The sequence below is a fragment of the Galeopterus variegatus genome, unplaced genomic scaffold (genome assembly GCF_000696425.1).
Source record: "Galeopterus variegatus unplaced genomic scaffold, G_variegatus-3.0.2 Scaffold1914, whole genome shotgun sequence".
Taxonomy (NCBI): domain Eukaryota; kingdom Metazoa; phylum Chordata; class Mammalia; order Dermoptera; family Cynocephalidae; genus Galeopterus; species Galeopterus variegatus.
The window spans coordinates 242,897-263,300 of NW_007728025.1; the positions used below are offsets into that span (position 1 = coordinate 242,897).

The 20,404-nt window shown below is 33.4% G+C and overlaps 1 protein-coding gene across 1 annotated transcript in view; it reads right to left on the minus strand.

Annotated features, from left to right (window-relative positions):
* LOC103596022 (dihydropyrimidine dehydrogenase [NADP(+)]-like) overlaps positions 1 to 20,404 on the minus strand; it is a 94,752-nt gene that overhangs the window by 21,649 nt on the left and 52,699 nt on the right. Inside the window, exons 5-6 of the mRNA XM_008579577.1 lie at positions 19,372 to 19,453; positions 11,852 to 11,939 (exon numbers count right to left, since the gene is read on the minus strand). Coding sequence (XP_008577799.1) covers positions 11,852 to 11,939; positions 19,372 to 19,453 — 170 coding nt within the window. The remainder of the gene's footprint in view (positions 1 to 11,851; positions 11,940 to 19,371; positions 19,454 to 20,404) is intronic.

The window sequence follows — 20,404 nt, forward strand, 5'->3', positions numbered from 1 at the left end:
AGAAGAAGAAAAGATATCCTATGCGCATAGGCAGCGCAAGCAAAAATAAGCAAATGGGATTATATCAAACTAAAAAGTTTCTAGGCAGCAAAGTAAACAATTAACAGAGCGAAAAGACTACCAACAGAGTGGGGGAAAATATTTGCAAAATATACATCTGACAAAGGATTAATATCCACAATATAAACGGAACTCAAACAACTTAACAGCAAAAAAAAATAAGTAACCCAATTAAAAAATGCACAACGGAGCTGAATATGCATTTCTCAAAAGAAGATATATGAATGGCCAACAGACACAAGAAAAAAAATGCACAACATCACTCAGAATCTGGAAAACGCAAATCAAAACCACTTTGAGAAACCATCTCACTCCATTTAGGATGGCTAATATCCAAAAGACCAAGAACGACAAATGCTGGCAAGAATGCAGAGAAAAAGGCACCCTCCTACACTGTTTGTGGGACTGTAAAACGGCGCAGCCTTTATGGAAAATGGTATGGAGGTTCCTCAAACAACTACAGATAGATCTACCATATGACCCAGCTATTTCACTGCTGGTATATACCCAAAGGAATGGAAGTCATCCTGTCGAAGGGATACCTGTACTACCATGTTTACTGCAGCACTATTTACAATAGCCTGGAGTTGGAAGCAGACTAAATGAACATCATCAGATGAGTGGATAAGGAAAATGTGGTATATCTACACAATGGAATACTACTCTGCTATAAAAAAATAAGGAAATATTACCATAAATAAATATACAAAGAAATAAATCGGTGGCGGGGGGAGAGGGAAGGAGGAAAAGGAGGAATTGGTAGAGGGACATGAAAATCAACTATACTGTATATTGATAAATTAAAAAGTAAATAAACATAAAAAATAAAAATAGTACCAATCAAAGATTACTTTGTGAGAATTAAAAATAACTTATGCACAGACCATAGCCAATACTCTAAGAAATGTAGCTACTATATTATCCTGACATGTACAAAAATCTTATCAATTGCATTAAAGTAGTATTTTTAAAAAATATATCATAACTGGTTTTATTTATTTTGCAATCGATATTCCATAGAATAGTGCTAGATATGGTAGAAGCTTAAAAATACACTTTAAAATGTGATTGAACAACAGTAACATTAAAGGAACAGGAACAGTAAAAAGCACTGTACTGTGGTACAGTCTTCATCAAAGCCAAAAGAAAGGCTATCTTCTTCCACTAAAAAGGAAAATTAACCAGAGAGAGATAAGATAGCAGTGACATTTAAACTATTATCCTAGCACTGATAAATTTATCAGTGAAATGTTAATTTAGACATTAATGCCCAACAAACAAAACTGTCATGTAAATTTTTTTTAAAAGGCCAGAAACACAATATAAGAACTTAAAGATCTATGGAAACAACTTTCCAATTAAATATGCCTTTCTTCCCATAAATTGGATATGTTAACATAATCTTTGACTTATTAACCCAAATATCAATAATATCTTGTTCTCCAAATTTGACTTATGAATTGAGTTGGATGCACAATTTATCTCAGTAACACAAGCAAAATGAACTACTCAACTTTCTGCCATGCAAGTTTGTGTGTGGTGGGGGTGGGTGTGAACAGAGACTCTGATGCCTGATGTTCTCTCCATCTGCACACCAGGTGGCACTGCATGGTTAACCAGAAGATGATAATATACATCAAGATTCTGTACATATTTGGAGATAAGAACATAAATAAATAAAAGTTTGTCTAAAAAACTTTTTTTCTTAAATGTCCACAGTAAATATGCTTAATAATGTTCTTTAAAGGGTTATGTTAACATTGCGAATTAGTCATTATTGCAGTATCGTTTTCCCCATGTATGAATTCCTGATATAACTAATAATTTTACTAAGTATTTTGAGCTTAACAGATTGAGAAAGAGTAATAAAACCAAACTAGGTTCAATTTGGGGAACTGGAAACAATATAATTGTGTAGGATGCCCTTAAGAAAACTGATTTGATATAAATTTCAACTGTATTACTTCTAAAATAGATTTGTTACTCAAAATAAAACGGCTTAATAAACTCTCTTAAAAGTAATGGTCTTGCCTAACAGAATACAGATTTTAAGCATTTAAAGTCAAAGAAGCTGTTTAAATGTCAAAGAAAAAGAATATTAGTCTATTTTATTTAATCCTGCTTACCAAAGATGGTATAGCCTAATCTGTATAAATAGGAAATACGTAATAAATAAAACACAAACTATCCTACAGAGTTTCACATTTCCAACTCTGGGAAGTTTTTTTTCTAGAAAGAACTATAGAGCATATTTAGAAATATACTTAGTTTCCTCCAATTCGCATCAGTCTCTGCCATTTCCATATCATTTTTCATGACTGTCTTACTAACCTTTCTTTACTTGTGTGTAATGGTCTTCCTTATTTTACCAAATTTTACACAGTTGTGATTCACAAGGGATAAGATAAATAGAACTGAATGGTTTGTAGCGTGAAAACAGCTATCCCATAGAATGCTTCAGCTGTAATTGAAAATCACTGTATAGTGTACATATGTATTCAATGTAGTATTGAATTATTCCACATTTAATTTTATTGAATTGGGGTGGGGGAGATTGTAAACTGTGGTGATCCTTAATTCTTCTATGATAATATCCACCATCTCAGTGACTTCTAATTTTGTTAATTATCCTAAAGTTTATCCTTCAACATCAACATCCTACTTCTCAATAACTCAAACCTATAGGATAATTATCAAGTTAAAAAAGAAAAAGAAAAAAGAACAAACAAAAAACCCCCCACCATCATGATGCCTCTTATAGACTGAATGTGCAGCCTCAAAATTCATATGTTGAAGCCCTAACTCCCAATGTGATAGTATTTGGAGATTGGACCTTTGGGAGTTAATTTGGTTTAGATGAAGTCATGAGAGTAAGGCCCCCATGATGGAACTAGTGCCCTTATAAGAAGAGGAAGAGACATCAGGTCTCCTTTTCCATGCTTATAAACCAAGGAAAGGCCATGTGAACACACAGGAGAAGCCACTTGCAAGCCAGGAAGGGGGCCTTCACCATAGGCCAACCTTGCTGGCACCTTGATCTCCAAATTCCAACATCCAGAACTGTGAGAAAATAAATGTTTATTGTTTAAGCCACCTAGTCTATGGTATTTTGTTATAGCAGCCTGAGAAGACTAAGACAATAACCATAGTAAATGAAGGTACTTCAAAAAGTTCATGGAAAAATAAAATTAAAAGATAATACAAATATTTCTGAGAAGTTTTTGAAGAACTCTCATATGTTCAATAACATTCCCTTCCAGGTTCAAATGGTAATTTTCTCTCGTGAAAAATTTAACTGGCAGCCATAAACTGCAGTTGAAAAAAACATTTTGCTTAGTTCGGTTATTTTCCAATTCTTTTATCAACTGCTTTTTAAGAGTTAATTAGCCATTGGGAACTACTAAAAGAAAATTAGTGCTTAAACAATGAAAAAACTAAAAATAATTTTTTTTCTTTTTTTAATTCAGGCAACTACCATAAGTGAAATGTACCTTTATTCCATAAAATATATATAGAGAAATATAATTGGTATTCCTCCATGTCTTCATCTAAAGAAATCAAAAGAACATAAAAACGTTCAATATTTAAAAATATAGTTTAAGCTTTTTTATAAAAGTGTTTTACATAAAAATAACATGGGCTATAGAATATTTAAAAATAACCTTGCTAAATAAATTACCTCCTTTTTGACTTGCTTTGATGTGGAAGAAATATACAGATTATAATTAATTAATCTGACAGATATTTACTGATCATCTGCAATATTAAAGGACTTCTACTAGTAGAAAAAGCTAATAGTTTTTTTTAAAAAATTCTTTTATCCTCCTCCTCATCATAAAATTCTTACTAAAAACCCTCAGCAAATAATACTACCTTCAATAATTAACCCAAAATCCTCAAATAAAATACCCAATATTTAGCATAGTACTGTAATACATAACGATAAGGCATAAATGTAAAAATGACTTAAGAATGCCTTTGAGGGCCGGCCCAGTGGCGCACTGGATAGTGCGCCGCTTGGGAAGCGTGGCGGCGCTCCCGCCCGAGGGTTCGGATCCCACATACAGACCGGTTCCCGCTCACTGGCTGAGCGAGGCGCGGGAGCAACACCGAGGGTTGTGATCCCTGTTTTGCTTCCAGCTGTCCATATAGTTGTTTTCTCTTCCTTCTGCTCAGTGTCTTACAAGTGAGACTCTCCTTAGCACCTATGTAAAATAGCAATTTCCACTCACCTTCAGAACTTTTCTTCCTTCCACACTTGATTTTTCTCCATACTCCCATAATGCCTTTGAGTAGTTCATCTGAACCAATAAACATGCCTTTGCATTTTGTCAAAAAATAAATAAAATAAAAGGATTTTTAGAAAGATCCCTGAATTTTAAAAGTCTAGATGATCAAGTACAGTCCCAAAATTTCTGAAGAAGTTAGTACACAGCTTTTTATTTCTTCCACTGGTTCTCTGTTCTTTTTCTTCTTCCAATTATTTTACTTCGAAAAAGTTTACTGATGTTGTACTATATATCAAGAAATTTGCTGAAATTGTGGAATAGAAAGAAAAAACAAATCCCCACTCTCACAGGTTTTTAATACACTGTGTCTGTGTGTGGGTAGGGGAGGGAATATCTACACATAACCAAAAGCAATAAAAGGAAAGCTATATTCATTCCTGTAGATAACACATAAAACGTTTCACTATATATGAACACAGAATAAATACTTATCTCAGCTGGACGAGCCAAGGTACAACGTTGGGAAAGTACACCTTTTGAAGAATGGCTAGATGTTTAATAAAAGTCTATAAAGTGGTAGATTTAAGGCTAAAGGGGTAGATTCAGAAAGCTATTGCAGCCTGCTGGAAGTGATACTGAGACCATGTGACTTATTCTGAATGCAGTGAACAGCCACTAAAAATATTTGAAGCATTTATTAAGAGTATCATATTACTAGGAGAAGCAGAATGATTTGGGGCAACAAAGGTAAACATCAAAGGGACCAGGATTACTCTTACTGGCATGATTAGCTCCATTTCCTGTAATCAAACAATCGTGGTGGCAGCTTGGTGAGCTTGGAATCAGAACAAGGAGATCTAGACATCCTTCAAATGGACTGACCTGTGTATCTTGTGATACAGGCTCAAAGACCTTCACGCCCATTGCTCCAGGCTCCTTTAAAGAGACACTGCCAACACTGCCTCAGATTTTTTCCTTCTGTACTTCTAAAGGTGACTAGCCCCTACTTCCTGCTTCGGCAGATTAATAGCACTTTCCATAGATATGTTAATAGGATAAAAGAATAATTGCCCTCTATCTATTTTATCTTCTTCTGGGGGCTTTGCTTAAACTCATAAAGTAAAGATTTAAAGAACTCTCAGCTGGAATTCTAATTTTCCTCATTTCAGAATTCTTGGGAGCCATTTCACAATTATATCCAAACACTTACAAGTGACACTAGATTAAACAATATTACAAATAATAATAATAAGTGGATTGGCAAAATATTCATAACTATTTTTGGCTTACAATTAAGTCAGGTTTATTATTTTTAAATAATTCTTTTCACAATTATGGACACTAAGTAAAAAACTTCAGTTTTTATCTGGGGACAGAAGTAAAGAGGATTGTCTAAAAACTTTATTGCATTTTCTTCTAAATAAATAGAAAGTATACATGATTATATAAAATTAAGAAATTCCTGATTAAGAAGCTAATTAAGAATAACTTTTACTGAGAAGAATTCTGGCTCTAAGAAGGCACAAGAGATTTAACTAAAGGCCACACTGTAGCAAATTTAATACCACAAACTCTCAATGGAGTTTCTTAATTGTAATTATCTCTTCTTTGGCTGTTAATAATATTTGGGGATCTTCACATTAAAAAAAATATTTTAAAAATATGAGAATAACTGAAAAAAAAACTGGTGGTAACAAGGAGAAAAGTGAATCTAAATATAAAAACTAATTCTTCCAGAGTATAAGGTCACCATGTTCAAGAATCTTAAGTGGTATGTTACAAGGTAGGCAGGTGTCATCAGCTCACAGTCATTGTGTCTTTACCAGCCTTTTACGTTAACGTATGGACTTTTACATCTGTTAAAGTTTTCCTGCCTTCTCTATAAAACTAATTTTCCATGTTTTAGTTGCCATTTACTAGCTTTCTTTTGCCTTTCCTAGTCTTAATTTTCTTATCCATAAAACTGCTAATAATATTCACCTCAGCAGCCATTTTAATAGTTAATGAGATAGATTATATTAATAATTGATCATGGAATCATATTAGCTATTAGTGCAACTACTACCAATACCACTAGAGCTAATATCACTACTTCTAATGGTTTATTTCATTAATAGTATAATACCGACCTTAAAATAATGTAAAATGTATTTCCTCCTGGGTTTGGTCAATGTTACAATACTCCAAAATTGCCAACATATTTAAAATCCTATAAATTTATTTCAGCAAATAGTCAAAACAGTTGTATTAACAATTAATGACTAAAAAATACTTATAGAGTATTTTTAGCACTTTGCTAGCTAGGCACAGAGGATCTATCAATGAATAAGGTAGATAGAATCTTCAGCCTGTAAGAGCTTAACTTCTACTTGTCGAAACAAACATGTAACCAGCCAATTATAATACAGGGAATTAAATGCTATAATAAAGTACAAAGTCCAGTTTGGACATCCAAAATGTCCTGTACAGTAACAAAGGGGATACGGGTGGGAAATGAGGAACAGGCTTCATTTATCCAGCTAAAGAGGGAAGGAAGGTAGGGAGTGGATCATTCCAAGTAAAGAGAACTGCATCAAGTAGAAAAAAGATCTAAGTTAAAAACCTGAAAATGAAAATAAAGACAGTTCTAGACTCATACCCAAAAATTGAGGTAAAAAGTTGAGATGAGGTAAAACTGAGAACAGTTCAGAATGCACATGATTTAACGGGAAAGCGACTAGAGACATAAGCTGTGACCAAATCATGAAGAGCCTTGAAAGCTTCATTTAAGGCGTCTTTTCTTCTTTCAGAAGGAAACAGGGAGCTCTGGGAGGGTTACAATTAGGGAATGACACAATCAGATCTGATTTTACCAAGATCACTCGATCTGTTGTGTGGATAATGGTGGCCAAAGAGACAACAGAGGAGGCTACAGCAGTGGTCCAACAGCATTAAGGGAGGGGAGTGGTGACGCCAAGAAGTGAATTCAAGAGAAGTCCGTGGGTAGGTACAAGGAAAGCATTTGGTGGTGAAACAGTGACTACTCATCTCTACAATATCTGCCTGCAGCTGCTCCATATTGTCTACTGTGACTGTCATAATGGATGTATTGTGGTTTCCCCTCTAACCTTTTCTTCTTCCACATTTTAAAAACAAAAATTCAGGAAAAAAACCTTGTCAGATGAATACATGAAGTTTTATCAGTTATCTGAGGGTGTCTGAGTGGATGTCCTTTCCCTTACATGCTTGTGTAGCCTTTTCAGCATTACTGTGTTTTGTGAGAATGTGAGAGGAAAACTATCAGAAGATGGACAATCAGAGAGAAGAGAAGAAAAGGGCTCCTTTGAAGCAAAGACTAAGGGTCCAGCTCTTCAGCCATCTAGAATAGTAGTTCTTAAACTGGGCTCTAGGATAGAATCAACCAAAGAACTCAAAAAGAAAGAAAAACTAGGCCCAGCTCACCCTCACCATATCCCATTCCTCAAATTGCCCAATGATTGTTTGAATCTCTTATGATTTTCCTAACCCAATTTGAACACTGAATTCAGATTACTTTATATTTTTAATTTTTAGCACAGTACCAGGAACACTGTGTCATTGAATACTTATTTAATGCATGTAATAGCTACTTACTGATAGGGTTGGGTGTACTATGGGAAAAAGGTGATTAGTACCTCAGGGTCCTTACACTGTGTAGCAGGAGCTATCAAACATTGACTATAAAGCCACATTTTAAATATAAATTTTATATATAATGTAGTGTGCATGTGCAAGCACACATTAAAAACAAACACACACAACTGCAAAACATTTTCACAAAATGACACCCTAACCATGTGCAACACACTTTGATATTTTCCTTTATATTATTTTCTGTTCGTTTTTTGTAAAATTAAAAAAAATACTTGCAACTCATTATATTGATTTCAATACCAGCCAGAGAGCCATTCAATATTTTGAAAAAAGTGTTTTATAGTAAATGTTCTAACTGACAGTAATACACTGCAGACGATTTTATTTCAGTAAAAATACCAAAATTTTAGTGTCTTTGAAAAAAATCCCAATTATTGCAAAGAAAACTCAGTCCAGTTTTGAAGACGACACAGGGCTTTATCTCACTACTTAGAAGAAACTAAACCTCACATGAGTAAAGAGAAATAATTCTTTAAGACTCACAATGATGTACGAATAATGAGATAATTTCCTTAATGGACTCTGTTAGCATTAGTCAGGGAAAAATATGAAAGTGAGAGACTTTTCACCAGCAATATCACACACAATATTAAAAATATATTAATGAATATTAATATATTGATATTAACATATTAATATAATGAGTTTATTGTTTGTCTTAATCACATTTAATAAAGTTATTTCTCTTTTGGACAAACTAACATATAATAAGACAGTAATTATAAATACAGGAGATCTATAACTGTGGCATTCCCGACTACCAAAAGAGAAAGTATTTCCATTTTCATTAAGCTACCTATGAAACCAATATGTAAGCACTAAGTCCTGACAGCATTTTCTTTGCTGCTACCTGCTTTATTGATCTCATGTGTCAAATATTAATGATAATGCACACCTGTGGCAGAGACCTTTATTTGTCTCCTCCTTCAATATCTATTATTCCCCTTCTCTGTAATGCTAGACGTTTAATGGGGAATATGTCCACCCAGCTAAAGGCTCCCAGCATCCTTTGCTGCCAGGTATGCTTATATGACCAGGTTACATACACAATGAGATATGAGCAACTCCTGGGTCATAAGCTTTTTTCTTTCCCACTTCTGTTAGCAAGGATGTGATGACCACCCATAGGCCAAAGACAGACATCAGATATGGAAGATGGCTCACACTGCTACATATATGAGAGAACTAAACACATATATTGTTTCAGCCTCTATTGTTTCCTTAAAGCAGCAAAACGTATATCCTAAATAATACGGAATTTCTCTTCTACTATTTAATCTTCCAAACTCAGTGAGAAAGGTAGATAAAATAAGAGTGAAGTTTAATTATAATATAGAAGCAAGGTCAATGGACAAAAGCATGTAAGAATGTGAGGCTGTCCAAGTAACAGACAGTTATATGGTTACAGAAAGGTCATAAGCTCCCAAATCGACAATCAAGAATGTCAAACGAATGTTTCCTAGAGGATAGACTACTTGTCTTCCTCAGATTGAAGCTTCCTGTTTTTTTTTTTTTTGATGAGATCAAACTTTCTTGTATATATTTCATACAAAATACTGAAATAGGACATAACTGCATTGCTCACATCACTACACCAAAATGTCATAAGACTGACTTCTCAGCATGAAAATGCACAGCAACATGAATATGAAAAGGCTCTCCACTTTAAATGTATTCACACCTCAGTGCAGAGTCAAATGGAGGCCACTGTACTGTGAACAGGTGTAGCATTCTCAAATAACTAAGTAAGGGGACTTAACAGAATGTTTTTTTTTTTAAAGTTGACACAGTTTTTTCAGATAGAAGGTGTCTCTTATGGCTGGAACTCCTCAGTGATAAACCATCTAATTGTTCTAAATTTTTGTAATACTTTGCTTTCTTATGCAACTAATTTGGAGATATTTTAATGTATTGTTTATTCATTTGGCCCCTATTTCTTCATGTACAGAGATTCTTTCAAGACAAAGTTCATAGAGATACATACTACTCCAATAATGGAAAACCTACCTTTCAGGTACAGCTGCTGAAGGAAAATACAATGGTGAATTTCAAATAATTATTTGATATCATCACCAATATTTTAAACCTAATGCCTGACTAAATTTTCCACTTATGTTGTCCAAAATTTTTGAACATGTATTTGTTGAGAGTAATAGGGCCTCACTGATCCAACATTGCAGATATTAGTAGGATATACTTTCTAGCTATAGCTCCTTTACATTAAATTCTCAATACAAATGCAATATTGAAAAGTAAAACCAAAGTCAGGTATAGCCCCTTTAAAAATGGAACCCAGGGAAAACACCAGACCTTTTCTCCTTCCTATTCTTGATATGCACAATGATTATTATACTTAAATGAAGAAAATACAGGGAAATTCTGAATGGCACTTGCAAGTTTCTAAGAGGAAGTTCAAATACAGACATTTAGGAGATAGGAGAGAGTGCAAATATATTTTCCTCTCCACAATTTTTTATCTAAATAAAGGGGGTGACAGAAATGGTCTTAGATTTGGTAGAATTATCTAGTAAGATAATATGTGGCATTCTGATAAGAAAAAGTTAGTAAGCAAAGAAGGATTAATGATGATTTTACTCCAGAAATACAATAAAAAAGGACAGCTCCAAAACAAATATTATCCAGTGTGTGATCATTAAAAAAGACAAGAAAAGTTTTCATCTCTATGTAGATTTATTATTTAGATATCTATATTCAAAGAGTGTGAACTTCAGAAGAGACATTAGGTCTGGACTTATATTAAAAATGAGTAACAATTTAACATATTCAGCTTGTATTACACAGTTGATGCAACAAAGAGCAAAGTAAATCAACTGTTTGGTCTCCCAGTACACAATAAATTAAAGAATAAAATGTTAAAAAGCTATCTCCATGGGATATTTAGGCAAAATATGGAACCACAGTACACATTAAGCACCTCAGCAGCTATCCATTGTCCATGGGACTCTCAGAACTGTGACTGAACATCTTTAAAATTCAACTAAATAAGAAAATTCTTCAGAAAATTCCAAAAAGTGAATAGAAAACAATAAAGAGCCAATTCTGTCCTTCATTATCAATTTACTCAACTGTTTTATCATTAAAAGAAAGCTATGGCATTGCTATGGGTTAAATTTGTCCCCCAAAAGTTCATATATTGGAAATTTAATCACCATTTTGACACTGTTAACAGAGTGGGAAATCCGATTACAGTATTTGAAAGGCACAGCCTTTGGGAGGTTATTAGATTGTGAGGACTGTGCTGTCATGAAAGGATTAATCCCTTCATGGAGTAATGGGTTGATGGCAGTGAGTTATCATGGGTGTGGACTGGTAGCTATACAAGGAGAACACATGGGAGAGCTCTTGCTCTTTCCATTCTCACCAGGTGATACTCTGGTCATCACAGGACTCTGTAACGAGTTCCCACCCAGAAGAAGGCCCTCACTAGACATGCCCCCGGACCATGGACTTCCTAACCTCTGAAACTATAAGCAGTAAATTCAATTTCTTTATAAATTACTCAGGTTTAAGTATTCTGTTATAAGCAACAGAAGATGGACTAATACCAGCATCTAGACAGATTTGAGCTTCTACGGCATGACATGAAAACATTTTGCTTCATAGAGATCTCCACTGGTGACAACCGTGTGGTGAGAGAATGGGAAAATAAAAAGCTGTCTTGGCAAAGTCTATCCACAATGAAGGTTGAGGCAGCACAGCTAGCTATAAAATCAAAATTTAGTTATTTTTTATGGCCAATAATTTCTCTGTTTTTCCCTAAACAAATACAACTTCCATCATGAAAATGTCTGAAGGCATTCATTCTTCTGAAGACTGTCAATAAATTTTTAAAAAGTATAAATAAAAATATTTAAAAGTAAAACACTTACCTATTCCAATGAAAGCAGCTTTGTAGCCTTCTTCTTTCAAAGTGCTAAGAGTCATTTCATTCACTGAAAGGCTTTTACCACACATTATCTGTAAGAAAATACATTTTAAATAATAATACTTTGGCATCTGATTAATTAAAATCTTGATGTTTAACATCAAAAAGAATGGAAATTCAGTCAAAAAAATCTATAAAATTCCACATATAATGTGTGGAAATATTTTTGTCTTTTAGTATATAGGCTTACATATACAAAACAATACATAAATAGAACACTAACCTGTTTTATTTAAGGGCTAAATGCAGAAGAAAACCCAGTGTAATTAAAGTCAAGTCAGTAAATTTTCATAGCTTGCTTATATGTTCAAAGCACTATGCAGGCACTTTTGAAAAATAAAATGATAAATGGGAAGTTCCTGCCTCAATGTATGGTGATGTAGAGGCAAAAGACCCATCCATATAAATAAACATCATCTACAACAGAGTATGATCACCACATGTGTCTGGGAGTCCAGAGGATGGAGAGATTCATTCTCACTAAGGTCAGAAGAATGAGAACGCAGAGAGGAAGTGAGATTTCAGTAGCGTCTTTAAAATGAATGGATAGAATTGTGATAGGAGACGCTGTCCAGGAAGGATGAACAAAGTCAAGAGGCAGGGGGCAGTCACCCTTATTAAAAGTCCCAATACTATTGCTCAGTTCCCAGCTATGAGTCAGTTTTCAGATCTGGAAAGTGCTGACTGAAGAGGTGGCTGGGTCCCTAGGAGGAGGACCCTGCAACATCCTGGCAAGTAAATACTGTCATGATTCCCCTAGTCCTTTCCTAACAGGAACTATGATCATTTACCCAGGCAACTGTGCACTGGGAAAAGGGAATAATCAGACATTTCAAGGACACTGGACTACAGATTTTTCACTGACATTGATACCTGGAAAGGAAACAGAACAGTGAGGACCTATGGGGCAAGGTAAAAAATGGAGCCTGACTAAGCACTGGTTCACAGTGGGCCCACTGAGACCACCAGCCCTGTCAGTGATCATTCTCCTAGTCTCCAAGAACATAACTGAAATTGTTACATACACCTGTCATTTGAAGTAATCCCCACATTGGGTCTCTGGTCTGTGAAGTAAGAGCTACAATAGCTATAAGAATTGGAAAGGCCACATGAAAACATCTGAACACTCTGCCAAGAGGTAAATCAGACAGTATCATCCTGGGTGCAGATGGGATATGGAGTGATGGTAGTGGTCTCTGTCATATTTCCGTTCAATTCACCAGTCTGGCTCCTGGCGACCAGTTGATTCTTGGAGGATGCCTGTAAACTACAGCATGCTTAACTAAAGAGTAGCCCTGACTGCAGTTTCTGTGACAGATGTGATATTATTGCTAGAGCAGATTTATAAGGCCAAGGGTACACTGCATGTGGCCATCAATTTGGTGAATGCATACTTTTTACATTCCAATTAGAAAAGAGACCAAAAACAGTTCACATTCACAGAATATAAGTATGAATATTCATTTATAGTTTTGCCTGAGGGAGATGTCGACTCTCTTCTGTAATAATCTATGTAACCTGAAGCAATCGGGACATCCCACAGAACATCAGAGTGATCCATTACACTGACGACATCATGCAGATTGGACAGCATGAGAAAGAGGTGACCAGTCTGCTCGAGACTGTGTAGATACCTGTACTCCGGAGGGGGGAAAAAGAACCCTACAATCAGGGACTCACCACCGGAGTTAAGTTTAGAGATACAGTTGTTAGGTATGTGTTAGTATATCCCCTCTAAAGTAAAAGACAAATAGCTGCATCTTGCATTCCCCAAAATAAAGAAGGAAACACAATGCCTGGTAGATTTCTCTGGGTTCTGAAGGCAATGTTCCTAAAAAACAAGTCTCTAAGCTGAGTCATAGAGGAAAAACAACTTTTACTTGAGAAACAGTAATTGTAGCTAACGTGCATGGAATACTTAACTAAGAACCCTTCCTCAATGAGTTTGGAGAAGTAAATGGTAGAATAGGAATTCCATATTATTTAGGATGTAAATAATCCTAAATAAATTTTGGTTGCTTTAAGAAAACAATAAAGGCTGAAACAATATATGTGTTCAGTTCTCTTACATGTAACAGTGTGAGCCATCTTCCACACCTGACTGAGACCAGTAAGACTTTGTTGTGGACAGGCACTGTGGGAAAGATGGAGGATAACCACTGGGCGGCAGCTCCAAATGAGAAACGAACGATAAAACAACGTTCAGTGGAGATACAGGCACCAAGATGCTTCATGCTCTGTGATTGGGAATCTATTCAAATTTACCTTTCCTAAAAGCCTCAACCCCTGAACATTTGCCATGCAATAAATAACCCACTCTCAGTCAGAAAGAACTAGAAGGAAGATTCTTTGACCAAGAAAAAAAAAAAAGTTAAAACTTAGCTTATATTTTGCCTTGGGAAATTGAGCTGAGATATATAAAACTGGTGTTATAAGACAACTACAAACATCAAAAACATTCCTGTGGCTGAGATGTTATGAAATCTCAACATTATTTGTTAAATAGATATAATGCTAGAAAAATCACATGGTGGGCATTTTGCTTGTGTTTTCTTACATATGGATTATAGTATATATTCTACCTTCCTCTCATGACTTTAATAACATGTGATTAGACATTTCCTAGCTAATTCAGATAAAAATTCACTCCACTTCAAGTTCAATGTAATAGTAACTACTTTAGTCCAATAGAAGTTCTGAATTTCACAGACCCTGAGCCAAAGTTCCATCTAATATCCACACTGGGATTTGATGGAAAGTCTTTTTTTTTTAATCTATAAATAATATATATTCATATATGTAATGATATTTATTATGTAGGATAAAGGCTTACAAATTTTGGGGGGTGAAACTCTTCAAATAAAACATGTTATACTCATTATAAAAATATACAGATAACAGTGTACAAGGTCTTCACATTTTTTTGATAAAAAATTTGGTTAAATACACCAAATATTTCCAAAAGCTCTAAGATAGAAAATAAAATGGAATAATTTTGAAAATAATACTTAGCTTCCTTTAGAGAAAAAATTATTTTGTTAGCTATTAACAGACATGTTTCTCACATTCTAGTAGAAATATGATATGATCTTACGTTCACTTTCCAGTACTATCCTATAATAATGAAAATTCTTGTTTCAAATAACCACAATGCAAAAAAAGATGATATAGAGAGGTTATCAAGAAAGTGATCTCTGTCAGATATTTTGTCTCAAATTATGAAGCAGATGAAATGCATAGCAATTGCAAACTAAATTTAATCAAAATAGAATTCTAACAAATTATTTTGGGAAATGGTGAATATATATATATTTTAAATATGTATAGAAAAATGCAGTATCTTTCTACAGATTTTATGCTTTTAATTTTGGAAAATTAGAAATATTATAAAGACTACAAAACAGAAATATTAATGTCTACCTATATTCTAACTTACATAACAAATTTAAAAAGAGTACTTAATCAATACAATTAGTAACAGTCTCACACAAATATCACAGGAGATTCTATTAAAGTCCACCTTAAGTTAAAAATAATTTGCAGGGGTCTATATTAGAATATTTATTATAAAATTAAAAGCTTTTATAAAATATAACACCTAAGAGGCTACTTCTCCTAAAGAATAAATACTTTCATTACACTAGAAATTATCCTTTGATGTGAAATCAATTGAGTGCACTTGATAAATTAAAAACTGCATATCCTGCTGATAAGTGAAGTGAGAAAAGAAAAATTGAATTCTATCTCAAAAACACATAAGCAAATAAAAATATTATCCTGAACAACTATCATCTAAATGGGAAAAACAAAACCACAATAACTCAAGAATAATAATAAAGTAATGAAAACACATGGATGCTGACAAAGGTTTATTCTGAGAAAAATGAATAACCTTAAATGTTTTCATTATTCAACCTATAAAATGAAAATTAAGCAAATATACAACTCAAGAAGTTAAAAAAACAACAAATAAGAATAGCAGGGGGAAAGTTAATTAAGATATAGTCAGCAATTAATAAGAAAACATTAAACTTCGAGAACCAGTTCTTTTAAAGAATACATCAACTACAGAAAACACAAACTAGTCTTATTAAGAAAAAAAGCTAAGAAACACAAAGTAGGTTTAGAGATGAAAAAGCAAATATAATTACAGGTACAGATGAAATATTTTTATTGTGTACTGGAATAATATGTTTAAATAAATACTAATAAATTCAAAAGTCTCAATGAAACAAAATTTTTCTAACAAAATATATATTGGGAAAATTGACCTGAGGGTAAAAAAGGTAGAAAAGATTAATAACCATGGAAGACATAAAGAAAAATGGTCAAATTTCTGTCTCTTATAAAAAGGCTTTGAGGTCAGAAGGACCAAACTTTTTAATTAAGTAAAAAAGATAAGTCTCAAGACAATATTCTTATCAATAATAAAATAATGAAATGCCTGAATGTTTATTTTTATCAGACTAGTATAAATCTATTACCAAGACTAACTAAGACAACAAATAAACATAAATAAAGCAATACAAAACAAAATAGGCTCTGTAGATTTGTAACTCTATAAGGGTAGCAACGGCATTTGACTATTCCCTGCCATACTTCCAGTTTTAATACTCATCACATAAGTAGGTGAATGAAACAAAAATTTTAAATACTAACAAAACAAATCTGGTGTACAGGTACAGAAAAAATAAAACATGATGCAAAAATTGATATATTCCAGAAATGCAAAAATTAATATAATTCAACATATAAAGTGAACATAAGTTTTTTAAAAGGGCAATTGAGAATTTTAAGACCTTTTCTTTATTAAAATATTTTTAAAGCTTAATAAAATTTGGCAATCTAAGAGTAGAAAAATAAAATATTTATTCAATATGATTAAAAATGCTATCTCTTAGACAAGAAAAAAAGGCTATGTATTTTACAATCACTCTTTTTTTAACATACTAAAGATTCCAGCCATTGAAATAGTGTAAGAAAAAAATATATAATGCACAAATAAAAGATAGAATTCTCATTATTTTCTTGTAACATGATATTTGGCTTGAAAAATTCATCTTAGAGCTAACAAGAACTAATTGTGTATTTGATATGAAATAAATTGAAATTATTCAACAGGAAATGCAGCTAAATGAGAGTTGCGAGTAGAGATGATGAACTGAACTTGATTCTAGAAATGATTAGTTTATATTATTTGTATGATAGATATGTTTATTAAAGTACTAAGAATACAGGACTGGAGTTCAAAAGAAGGATGATTCTAGACGGTTCTAGTATTTGGCACATTACTTGGCAAAAGTAAATTCTGAATAATTATTTGTTAAATAAATGAAACAATCTTATTAGAAAGAAAAAGAAAAAGTAGAAGAATAAACAAGACAATGCTAGACAATGAAAGCAAAATATAAATGCACACATATACTCATCTAAGAGAATTTATGTGCCATATGCTGCACAGGAGTCTTAGAGTATGAACCCAGAGAAAAGTTCTTCTCACTGCCAGGAAATTACTGCTGACTTTGAAATATATAATGTTAGCTGAGATGGACAGACAGAAGGCAGATTGTAAGAAGAATCTGGGTGATAAGGAAAAGGAGGTAACAAGTGTAGACAACTTTTTAAAAATGTACCCTCCTATGGCTAATATTGACAGATCAGCAAGAGTATCTCTCATCAACAGATACAAGTCCCCAAAGTGAAAAAGAATCTCTTTGCTGTCTCTCCTCAGAATTGTATATATAATTGATTGTTCATAAAGCAAGCCTGAATTCTTTATCTCCTTTGCATCTTTAAACAACCTGAGATGGACAAGACAGTATTATTAACTTCCTCTTTAAGATAGGTTCTAATTTTTTTCTCGATAACACAATAAATTCATAAGGTTTAAAATTAAAATTACAAAATGGTGATAAATTCTTCCCACACCTCCCCAAAGGCAATCTGCCCTATCAGACTCTTCCATCATTCCAGAAATTCTCTATGCATATAAAAATAGATGTTTATATTTTACACAAATGGTAGTAGCTACTTTTTCATCTGAACATATGTTGACCAAGGCTAAAATATTAATTGACTTTGACAAGGCTATCTGACTATAAAATTAGAAAGTGGCATGACTGTAGCTAAAATGTATATTTTCTGGCACTAGGTACATTGCCTACTATTATGTCTTGGTGAGTTTTCAAAAGAGTATTGGGTATGCCCTAATTTATGCAATATACCTGGTAGTTCAAAAACTGAATTCAATCTTGCAACTACTTGTAAGATAAATTTAGAAATGCCTTATATTAATTTCTAATTCATCTTCAATTTGTAGTTACACCAAATAAATTAGTTTGAAATTTCAAAAAAATAATCATTTCCTTATTTAATGAGATTTAGGTAAAAACAAATTCAAGATGAAATATACTTAAAGAGCTTTTCAGAATATACTTTTGTAAAGTAAATAATTGCCCCTAAATTGTCTATTTTGAACATTGTAATTTTGAATATTGGGTTTTCATAAAATTGTGCACATCTGCACTGCATTTTTGCTATCAGACATTTTGTTTAGTGATTATATATAAATGTTTCATCATCCGAACTCTGAAAATAAAATGTAATTATAATTGTGAAGCACGAAGAATTGTTTTAAGTAGTTCCCCTTTCTTTGACTAATTTCAAGTTTCATTGGTAAATGCAACAGCCATCAGTAGTTTGTTAATCATTTTTCAAAATATCCTCTGCAAATACTTACCGAGTGTATTATGTAAATCATGGTACATTACTAATAATCTATTGTGTTATGTCTATTACAGAAAATTAACATTTGTGGAACAAAAATAGCAATATGTTTAAGGGAAGAGCCAGAGCATAATACTCTTAATTAATAGAAAAGAATCAGAATATCTAAAGCTATATTCTAAAAGTGCATGTCAATTTTTTGACCATCTTTAAAAGAACACTATTTATTTTGCAAAACTATGACAAATACAAAGCTGTTGCTTTCTACCCCACTGATTTACTACTTATGCTGAGAAAGGATTATCACATTAGCACTACTGACAAGTTGAATATAATAAATAAAATAAACCTCTCTAAAACATAATGTTCCCAATTGTGAAATACTAATGTGTCAGAGTGCACACAACTTGCATGAAAAAAATAAGACTGAAGAAACCAAATCCTTCTATTAGCTGCACTGAACCCCTAAAGCAATGTAAGAATTTGTTTCTTACAGACAATTAATCACATGCAGGCGTGCCAGATGAGAACTATTGATTGCCCTTTTCCAGACTAGTGGCATTCAGACAGTAGACAGACAAATGCCCTAAGCAAAGGGAAGCATCTTTCTGCTTCTGCCTGGTGTAGCTTTTAATTGTTCTTTCTTAAAATGTATGGCATTTGCTGCTAATCTTTAGTGTACAGCTTACTCCTTTCCTTTTGCGGAACACACATATAAGTGTTATGTTTTTCATTTACCTTTACACCAAGGTTCTTCATAAGTTCAATCTCAAAATCCACTACATCATATGGCAGCCGGAACTGAGGGATTTCAGAAGTACTTAAAAAAAAAGAAGAATCATTAGTGGAAAAATTACCAATCGTAAAAAATGCCACATGTCTTTACTGATCAGTATTAGCGTATTTATATGTCACATAATTTGAATGTGAGGACATCCACATTTTTTATTTTTATTAGCATGGCAAAATATTACATGGAATAAAGCTACAGTAGAAACTGATATTAATAAAAATAAATTATCAACAATGGAAAATAATAAATATAAAATGGTCAAAAGCAACTGCAATGCTTTTAACTTCAGTAATATATTTAGTTGATTTAATTAATAACAATTCTATAAATTCCTAAGATAACAAAATCTTAAAAACTAGAAATTAGTAGAAAGTATATATAGAGTTTAATACAAGGGTAATTCAAAAAGTTTGTGGTAAATAAAGTTAAAAGATAATACAAATTTTTCCGTGAACTTTTTTTATATGAAGAGTCTTCAAAATGTTCATGGAAGGATTCATATTACCATGTAATTCAACTTTTCCATGAACTTTTTGAAGTACTCTTATCACACACTGTTTTAGTCCATTTTGTGCTGTCTGAAATTGGGTAATTTATAAAGAAGACTGGTTTATTCGGCCTACAATTCTGCAACGGCTGCATCTGGCACGGGCCTCAGGCTGCTTCTACTCATGGCAGAAAAGAGGAAGGCAGCTGGCAGGTATAAGCAGATCACATGGCGAGAGGAAGCGAGAGCGAGAGAGAGAGAGAGAGAGAGAGAGAGAGAGAGAGAGAGAGAGTGTGTGTGTGTGTGTGTGTGTGCCAGGGCGCTTTAAACAATCAGGTCTCACGGGAACTAATAGAGCAACTAATAGAGCTAGAACTCACTACCCCTCCTCCCCCAGGGAGAACATTAATCCATTCATAAGGGATCTGCCCCCATGACTCAATCAGTTTCCAACATTGCCACATTGGAGATCAAATTTCCACATGAGTTTT